This window comes from Palaemon carinicauda, chromosome 14, assembly GCF_036898095.1.
Source record: "Palaemon carinicauda isolate YSFRI2023 chromosome 14, ASM3689809v2, whole genome shotgun sequence".
Taxonomy (NCBI): domain Eukaryota; kingdom Metazoa; phylum Arthropoda; class Malacostraca; order Decapoda; family Palaemonidae; genus Palaemon; species Palaemon carinicauda.
This window is the reverse complement of record NC_090738.1, coordinates 45,279,269-45,289,564: the sequence shown is the minus strand read 5'-3', so window position 1 is coordinate 45,289,564 and position 10,296 is coordinate 45,279,269. Positions and strand designations below refer to the sequence as shown.

At 42.7% G+C, this 10,296-nt stretch overlaps 1 protein-coding gene across 1 annotated transcript in view; it reads left to right on the top strand.

Moving 5' to 3' along the window:
* Window positions 1-10,296, top strand: part of LOC137653565 (protein hobbit-like) — a 572,883-nt gene that overhangs the window by 143,606 nt on the left and 418,981 nt on the right. Inside the window, 2 exon segments of the mRNA XM_068387072.1 lie at window positions 3,304-3,472; window positions 3,925-4,065. Of these exon segments, the coding sequence (XP_068243173.1) occupies window positions 3,304-3,472; window positions 3,925-4,065 (310 nt within the window).

The following is a 10,296-nucleotide window of genomic DNA, read 5'->3' as shown; positions in this document are numbered from 1 at the left end:
GCGGCACAGGTCTCTCGCCCAGAAATAGATTTTTCCTTCGTCAAAATCCCTTTATTATTATCATCATTTGCCAAGCTACAACCTTAGTTGAAAAAGCAAGATGCTACAAGCCCAAAAGCTCCAACAGGGACAAATAGCCCAGTGAGGAAAGGAAATAAGGGAGTATATAAACGATATGAGAAATAATTAGCAATTAATAAAAAAAATGAAAAACAACAATAACATCAAAACAGATATTTCATATATAAACTATAAAAAAATTTAGGTCAGTCTGTTCAACATAAAAACATTTGCTGCAAGTTTGAACTTTTGAAGTTCTACCGATTCAACTACCCAATTTGGAAGATCATTACGCAACTTGGTCACAGCTGGAATAAAACTTCTAGAATACTGTGTACTATTGGGCCTCATGATGGAGAAGGCCTGACTATTAGAATTAACTGCATGCCTGGTATTAAGAACAGGATGGAACTGTCCAGGAAGATCTGAATGTAAAGGATGATCAGAATTATGAAAAATCTTATGCAACATGCATAACGAACTAATTGAACGACGGTGCCAAAGATTACAGTAATATCTAGAACAGGAATAAGAAATTTAATAGACCATAAGTTCCTGTCTGACAAATTAAGATGAGAATCAGCAGCTGAAAACTGGACAGAAGAACAATACTTGAAACAAGGTTGAATGAAAGAATTAAAACACTTCTAAAGAATAAACTGATCACCAAAAATCTTGTAGGACTTTCTCAATAAGTCAATTTTTTCTGCAATTGAAGACAACACAGACCTATTGTGTTTCTCAAAAGTAAATTTGCTGTCAAGAATCACACCTAAAATTTAAAAGTTAAGCTGAGTTAAAGAAACATTATCAATGTTGAGATCTGGAGGCTGAGGAGCCACTGTCCTTGATCTACTTACAATCATACTTTGAGTTTTGTTAGGATTCAACTTCATGCCCCATAATTTTCACCATGCACTAGTTTTACCTAGATCTCTGTTAAGTTATTCAGCAATCACAGATCTACATTCAGGAGATGGAATTGATGCAAAGAGTGTAGCATCATCTGCATATGCAACAAACTTGTTTTATAAGCCAAACCACATGTCATGTGTATATAGTATGAAAAGTTGTGGGCCAAGAACACTACCCTGTGGAACACCAGTTATCACATTCCTATACTCACTATAGTGCCCATCAACAACTCTTTGCTATCTATTATGTATAAATTCAATAATGATGCCAAGAAACATCCCACTCACTCCCAACTGTTTGAGTTTGAAAACAAGGGCCTCATGATTAACACTCAAAGGAAGCACTAAAATCAAGGCCAATCATGCGAACTTCCTGACCACAATCAAGGGATTTCTGTACAGTATTGGAGATTGTAAGAAGGGCATCACATGCCCCAAGGCCTTAAAGAAGGCCAAATTACAAACTAGGGAACAGATGATTACCCTCAGCAAACCTATTAAGACGTTTTGCCAGAAGACGTTAAAAAACTTTAGATAATATGGGAGTTATGGAAATTTGGCAGTATTCAGTTGGACTTCAGCTACCACAAACACATTTGCACACAGGGGTAACATTATCCATTCTCCAACAAGTGCTAAAAGCTCCTGTTCTTGCTAACTTGCCCAAAATAACAGATAACTTTGGAGCTAAGAAACCTTCAGTCATTATAAAAAAAACAAAGGAAAAATACCATTTGAGTCTACACCTCCACAAGCATTATGAATATCAAGTTTCTCATTAATCTGTTTACTGTCAAACACATCAGCCAAAGTTGCCTTTTCCTTTATACAGTGAGTGACAGAGCCATCTAGTTTAAGTAAAGGAAAACCTGTTTCATCTACACCCAAAAGTGCAGATTTAAGGGTAGTCTACCACTTATGATCCTGGGGATATACCAGAAAGGGGTTCTTTTATGGTTAAATTATATTCCTTTTCAGTTAAAGCATAAACTATCTGAGCAAAAGCTCTAAGCTGAGTATAGTTATTCCAAGTAAAATCTGATCTGTTACCCTTCTAAAGATGATAGGCCTCCTGCTTCTCCAATAAGCACGTCTACAGTCCTCATTGAACCATGGTTTGTCCTTCACTCGGTATCTTAGCACACGAGAAGGAATACGCCTATTAATTATGTTGACTAGATTCTCATTCAAAGGGATAACAGGATCAACACTACTTTACAGTTGTGACCAATTCAAGCCCAAAAGATCACTCAGAATCCCATTCTAGTCAGCTTTAAATCGTACATGAGTATGATACATCAGGCACAGGCTACTCAGTCTTCACTACTAATGAAATCAAGGCATGATCAGAAGTCCCAACAGGACAACCTACCTTACTTGTTATAATGCCAGGGGAGTCAGTGTATTCGATGTCCAAGCAGTTACCAGACATGTGAGTAGCTTCACTTATGATTTGCTCACAGCCTGATTCAGAGGCAAAGTCCAAAGCTCTTAAGCCGTGACGATCGGTAGGAGAAACAGAATTTAACCACTCCCTCTAGTGAGCATTGAAATCACCAACAAAGACCAGAGAGGGCTTTCTATCATCTTGTGTCTTGCCCATAATGATAAGAAGACAATCGAAGATGGAATCATCCATGTTTGGATTCTGGTAGATTGAACACAAATAGAAGTTCTTATGCCTGCCTCAAACTTTTATCACCTGATTCTCATGACATCCCTATTCATAGCAGGATTTATGAGAAGCAGGGTACTCCTTCCTAATATATACTTAACCATGCTTGTCTAGCTTGTTGGTTGCTAGACCAATAAGGTTAAGTGATTTTTGGCTTGTTGCAATCTTAGTGATATTGGAGCATGAATATGCATATCAAGAGTTTTTATCAGTTAAATGCCTTTATATTCTTTGACTGAGGGTGTTCCATACTGTATATGCCTATTTGTCTTGAAGGATCAGTAGTCTTCTGTTTCATGGACAATTCTCACATTAAACATTTGAACCTGCAGTTTGTTCCAGTCCTGGTGCTGGTATTTGTGGGTCTGAAATCATGAATTTTGGAGATATATCCGAATGGCAAATACAGAAAAAGTATATGGTGTACAGTATTTTAATGTTAGAATGGGTTTGTTATATTATACGATATTGGATTTGCCTTAATTACCATTTTTCTTTGCAAATAGCCATCGCTTTCTTAGTTTATCATCACTTATGGTCAGGCTTATTAAGACCAGAATAACTATGGAAATAGGTTTGTAGTAATGAAACAAAAGCTATAAATTTTTTCTTATTTTTTCTGTTCTGATTAAAAATTATGTTCCTTTTTTTCAGGGAGAATGTTGTCAAGTTAGTGAAATAATTGTAGAGAGCGTGAATGGAGAACTCCTACTTACAATTAATGACCAACTGTATTTAACTTGGTCAACTACCACTCATATGACCTTTCTCAGCCTGGGACAAGAGTTTGCTACTTTTTTCAGGAACATCAAGCCCCAAGGAGGTACTGTTTTTGGTTTATTCTTTTGGTTATTGCTGTAGATTATATTTACTTTGTTATAATAGGACATTTCCATACAAAATGATCAATGGGGGTGAGTAAAGTAGTAAATATGAATGCAATGTTTAAAAAGATTTACAAGACAATTCAATTCTAGAATTTCAGTGGTAAGTACAACCTATAACTAATATATGGTATTATTGTTGATTGGAAAATTTATAGTTAATTTTATCAATTAACATTAAGATTGTTAAAAATCATTTAAAATTTCCTAGTTCTCTTACATTCTATTGAAGTACACAATTATAAATGTTAAAAATGGGGATATTGTTCATAGTAAAAGATTAAAAATGGTTAAAAATGGGGATATTGTTTACAGTGAAAGATTAAAAATGGTGATATGGTTAGAGGATATCATTCGGATCAAAGGAATTTAAATTTATATTCACATGCAGGAATACAAACCCACCCTATTCCTGAGTCGCCCGGAGAAGAAGAAGCAGGTGAAAAAAGTTCCTTACAACTTCAGCTTGTTGCACGAGGAGATATCCGTGTTGGTGCTGCACTCTCAAGGCATCATGTTTATTTCATTTTAGGTGAGTAATGTTTTATTTGACGTGTTACAAGATATTTGGGGGATACTTTTTGATATACATTTCTACCAAAAAGATTATAGAGAGGTGTTTATGTTCAGTATTAACAAAATATCTCACTATCAAACACTTATTGAATCTTAGTGAATACTTTTATGGGATGATTAACTGTTAGTGGATGCTGACAAGTTTAGACTATATTTTATCTTACAAACTCTCATACCTTTTATGATGAAAAGGGACTTTTCCATTACAAATAAGACATTCACGCTTGAATTATAGATTTAGTAATAATTTTTTAGACAGAGTATTCATTAATCACAAATGTAAACAGCATTATTTTCTATGATTAGAACCTTTATGTGACAATGGAAATGAATGCTCTTTACCAAGTATATGATTTTTTAATATTTCTTTGAGTTTTTGTGAAAATTCTGTATTCCTACACAAATGCTTTACCTTATTACTTTACTGAAGAAATTATCACTGATCTCTGTAGCAAGCACACCATTCATATTAAATTAGTCATCAAATTGTTAACACGATAACAATAACAGATATTGTGGCTTAGTTTACATAATTGACTGTCTTGGTATTATATTTTTAAATCATGGAGTATAAATTGAGGTAATGTTAACTTATTTCTTCACAGTAATTACCTATATGTATACAGTTGTGTATTATGAAACTAATGCATAAGTAAAAAAGTCATTATTTTAGCTAGAGCTGTCCATTTAGTAAGCTTTTGTCATTTCAACATTAGTGTTAGATTCATCAGTATCAATTTTCTTTGTTCCATAACTGGAATACAAGCCAACACTATTGATAGGGGTATTGCTTTCAGCAAAGATGAAAGATGATCCATTAGAATTTTAGCGAGGGTTGACCACCTACCTGCTAGCGTGGTGGAGTGCTAATAGCTACCCCTCTCACTCACACACCTGTGACTGTATCCCAGTTCCTTTCGGCTTGGATGGAAAACGCTTATTACTGCTCTTCCACACCAAATGTCTGGACAGCCACTATTTACTAACTTTTTGGCTTTTTCTTTCACAGTTTGTGTGTACTGTATTTGCCTGATTTTCAACAATGCGTACCTGCCCTGGTCGTGAGGACCGCTCTTGCAGGACATTCATGTCATCTATTGAAAAGGTTCCCACTGGTTGTGTCCTTCTTGCAGAGCTCAACGCTGCGATACCGGTAACACTTGTAGTGAAGGCCGGGAGTGATCTGCCTCCCATTGGAAAAGGTTTGGGCGACGATGGAAGAAGAAGGCTAAAAGGGATTCTTCCCCTTCGGGGTCTTCCTTGAAGCAGAAGAAGCATAAAGCTACTTCTTCTGGCTCCTGACCTTCTTCCAAAGCTACTTCTCGGCCGGCTTCCACCGGGGAGCTGTCGAGTAGTAGAGCAGAAACTTAACTCTTGGACAACCTCGGTCCTAGAAAGACGTTGCTTCCCCTAGCCAAGTGCTACCCCCCCCCCCAGGGATTCCTTATTCTTTTTTTCTTTTTTGCAGGTGTGTCTGTCCCTGGGATTGCCCGTCCCACCTTCGAAGGAGGTGGTGATGTTGCTAAGTCCGAAGCACGTTTCTCTTGCAGGTGATCTCGTTCGCGAAAGAGCACACCTTTCAGAGGCCTTTTGGTGACCAGCCTACTGCTTGCCCTCTTCTGTGGAAGCTCGTCTTTGCCGCGCTCATCCTCCTTTTCGCCTGACATGCTCCTTCGCCTTCGGCAAAGAGACGTCTGTTTGGCTTGTCGTCTTCCACTGTAGAACAATCCCCTTTCAAAGGATACTTTGTCGCCTAGAATTCGTCAGTCTGACAACGTTTGTCCATCCCGCTACGCTCCTTCTGGTTCCTGATCTTTGCGTGTTTCATTGGATTCTGCCTGATCTCGTCGTTCACCAGCTTTGCGGCGTTCGTCAGATCACCTCTCCTCTCCATCAGCTCGTCAACGAACTCCGGTTCATAGTTTGCCAGCTGGTTTTTGCCATCCGGTTGGTCATCTCCCGCCGACTTGCCAACGTGCAGCTGTTCGCCGTCAACCAACGGTTAAGTCGTTCGCGAACTTCATCAGCTGTTCGCCGCTCTCCTAGGGTTTGTTCGTCCCCAGGTTATCGATCTCGCTGATTGCCAACAACCCGCTGCTGGCCAGTCACCCTCTGCTCGTTGTTCGCTGACGTCTCGCTGATCTCCGAAGAGAGAGGAAGGAATCCAAAATCAGACTTTCACTGCTCGTCGTTCGGCAACTTGCCAATTCCCCAGAGCGATCGACAGTCTCCATCAACAGCTCGTTGGCAGACGATCATACGTGATCACTCTCCAGCTGCAAAGTGACCCCAGGAATCAGTCTAGGAACGTTGGCAAGGTTCGCCAGAACTTCGCCATTCCAAGGAACAGTTTTGTTCTCGTGAAGAGAGGCTTAGCAAGTCTTCTCCTTCATGAGCCTCTAGAGACTCTCCGGAGCGACGACAGTCTCCTTGCCGTGCGCCTTCGCCTCGTTCTCCTCGCCGTAAATGCAGGACATCGCATTCTATGGTGAGAGCAGAGAAAGGCAAGGTGCCCTCCAGCCAACAGGCGTTCAAGGTTTCGAGGGAACCTCCCTCATGACCTATTCCATTCCCACGAAAGTAGACCATAACTCTTCAGCCTTCTGCTGGTTTGTCTTCGGCAGTAGGTGGGACTTCCTTGCGGAAATTTCTTCATCATTCCCTTCAGGGGAGCTCTCTGATAGCGCTGCTATTAGACAGTAGCCGTGGTGAGGGCTGTTTTTCGAGACTTCGCAACAGGTTTCCCTGTTCGCCCTTCACAGACTCCCAGGATTCCCCTTGAGAAGTTTTCCTCGCCGTCGACTGATCCAAGGCAAAAATCCAGTTTGTTCCCATAAGGAGACTTCAGTTTCTTCTTCTCCCATGAAGAGGAAAAGAGGAGTTGGTTATGAGGTGGTCTCATCCAGGGTCAAGCTGACCCCTGTCATGATGGTCAAATGAAAGCTGAGCATTGTCGTTCCCATTCCTCCTCGTACAACTGCTCTGAATCCACCAATCCAGAAGGAAGCTCCTTGCAGGGTGGGGTCCCTAGCTAGATCCTTTCATCCCTTTCCCATCGAGGAGGTCCCGCAAGAGGTGAGAGCAGCCTCTAAACCTGTAGAAGACTCCATCCTTCCTCCTATGGGTGAGCAGCAGAAAGGTGTCCAGGCAAGACCATCAGTTTTGGAGACCTTCTTCCCACCAAGGAAAGAGTCCAAGGACTCGAGACTGCCGAAGTCCTCTACGAGGCATGCTAGACCCGCAGAGGCGGTCAGACAGGTGTTTCCTATCCATCCCTATGACGACGACTACGACCTACCTCGAAATGATGTCTCGTGGTTAGAAGACAAAGAATTCGCTGGCAATCCTAGACCATCGGAAGTGTAACAGAGTCCGAGAATGCCTTCTGACAGGTTTTGGCCTGTATGAGGTCCCTCACTGGTTTAGCAGACCCAGAGATATCTCCTCAGGAGGGCAAATACACGGTCCTAGACCATGTCTTCGGCACTCAGAAGCCCCTCAAGTCCAGTGCAGCCCTGCCCTAGTCTCAAGGGCTGAAGAATGCTCGAAAGAAGGTTCTATCTCAACTCACTGGCTCCTCTGGCTCCCTCTGCACAGACTCATTCTCTAGACTCCTACTACTTCCTCATGTCCAGCAGAGGAAGTATTACAAGGTCCTTGATGAGCCTCTCCTAACCCTTCCTCTACATCATTCCTTAGAGGTGTTGACAAAGGGAATCTCTCGAGAGAGACTCTCCGGACTGCAAGTCTTATTCTCCGCTTCTGAGATCCTTAATCAGGAGAAGGTGGTGAAGTATGCCATCCAGGCTACTTCATGGCTAGATCTCTGTTTGGGTTCTGTGGGAAACCTGGTGTAGACCAAGGATTTATCCTAGGAAAGTTCCAGGAAGGCAATCGAGACCTTATTCTATCAGGCACTCGTACCATTGAGTTCCTTGCCCATCAGGTAGTTAACCTGTGGGCAAACACTATCCTAAGAAGGAGGGACTCGATAGTTGAGAGGTTTCATCACCAAGTCCCATAAAGCAAGATTCTGAAACTCCAAAACTCCTCTCTAGAGGGTTCCTCCCTGTTTGAGCCCAAAGATGTTGAGTGAGCTGCAGAGAGATGGAGGGAGTCCCATAGGGCCTTAACATCCCGACCCTGTAAAGCTACTTCTCAGCCGCAGAACAAGCAGTCGAAACTGACAAGCAGGACTACAGCAACGGGTACATAGGTGTCTAAATATCCCTCTCTTACCAAGGACAAGAAAGACACCAAGTCCTCCCATGGAGGGAAAAATCCTAGAGTTGGTGGCCAAGGTTGTAACTGCTAGTATGGGCAATCCCTTCACTTGTCCACCAAATGGGGGGGATGCCTGCAACTCTGCTGGCAGAGGTGGATGCAGCTCGGGGCAGAGCCCAGGACAGTCTCCGGGATTTGTTCAGGGTATCGCCTCCCGTTCATTCAATCTCAGCCTCCACTGACTAAGACTCCATTGAAATCGAGCTTCTATGCAAATGGGTCCGCAAAGGAGTTGGGTCCAAACTCCAGACCATGTTGGAGAAGGACGCTCTCCAAGAGGTCCTCGACGACTCTCCAGGCTTCTTCAGTCGACTTTCTTGTGAAAAAGGCATCTAGAGGCTGGAGACCAGTTATCGGGCTCTTAGCTGTCAACAAGTTTGTCAGATAAACTCTGTTCAGCATGGAGACTGCAGACACGGTCAGACAAGCAGTAAGACCACAGGACTTCATGTGCAAACTGGATCAAAAGGACGCATACTTCCAGATCCCTATCCATCCGTCTTCAAGGTAGTATCTCAGATTCATGCTAGACAACTACAAATACCAGTTTAAGGTACTGTGCTTTGGTCTGTCCACAGCACCACAGGTTTTCATGAGAGTGTTTTTCCTAGTGTCATCTGGGTCTTACTGAATCGGCATCCGTCTCCTACGCTATCTGGATGACTGGCTGTTTCTAGCAGACTCTGTGGCAACCCTTCATCAGCACCGAGACAAACTTCTGGGGCTTTCCTGAGATCTGGGGATCGTAGTAAACCTCAAGAAGTCTATCTCTGCTTTCCTCAATGACTGGCATATCTAGGAATAATAATAGACAACAATCTTCACAAAGCCTTCCCATTAGACAACAGGGTAGTGAGACTGAGGAAGGTTGCAAGACCATTCCTCAAACAAGAACTCCCAGCCCAGAGGTGGTTATGTCTCCTCGGGCACTTATCATCCCTGGCCCATCTAGTTCCGAACGGCCACCTCAGGATATGATCTCTCCAACAGTTGCTAAGGTCCAATTGGAATCAGACATACAATTCCCTGGACATTCTGATTCCCATGGGACCAGAGGAACGGACGGACCTCGAGTGGTGGGTAGCAGACGAGAATCAGCTAAAGGGTGTCAATCTTCTCGTCTCTCCCCCGGACTTGATGTTCTTCTCAGATGCATAAAAAAAAAAATGGTGCGGGGCCCATGTGCTGCACCACACGACCTCATGCCTATGGTCAGAGTTCAAAAAGTACCAGCACATAAATCTCTTAGAGATGAAGGCTGCTTTCCTGGCCCTTCAACAATTCCAGCAGTTCCTGGCGGGCCACTCATTGGTGGTAATGAGCGACAACACCACAGTAGTGGCTTAAATCAACAAGCAAGGCGGTACTTTTTTGCAGCCCCTATCCTATCTGACAGTAGAAATACTGAGATGGGCAGAAATCAACTCTGTGACCTTATCAGCTCGCTTCATTCCCGGGAAAAGGATTGTGCTCGCACACAACCTGAGTAGAGCAACTCAGATAGTGGGCTCCAAGTGGTCTTTGAATCATCTAGTAGCCAACGAAGTCCTGACTTTATAGGGTTCCGTGACGGTGGATCTGTTTGTAATGGACCTGAACTTTAGGCTCCCATTGCACTGCTCCCCAGTCCCAGACCCAAGGCTCTCTGGTAAGATGCATTTCAACAATAGTGGGACAACATCAACATTTACGCCTTTCCCCCTGTTCTGTCTGATGAGGAGGGTACTCAACAAAGCCAGAACAGCAGTCAACTTCTCAATGATCCTCATAGCTCCGCTATGGCATCTCGCAGAATGGTTCCCAGACCTTCTGCAACTCCTAACGAAGCTTCCGAGAGAGCTCCCTCTGCAACACGATCTACTCAACCACATGCCGACAAATTCCACAAGACCATAGCTTTGCT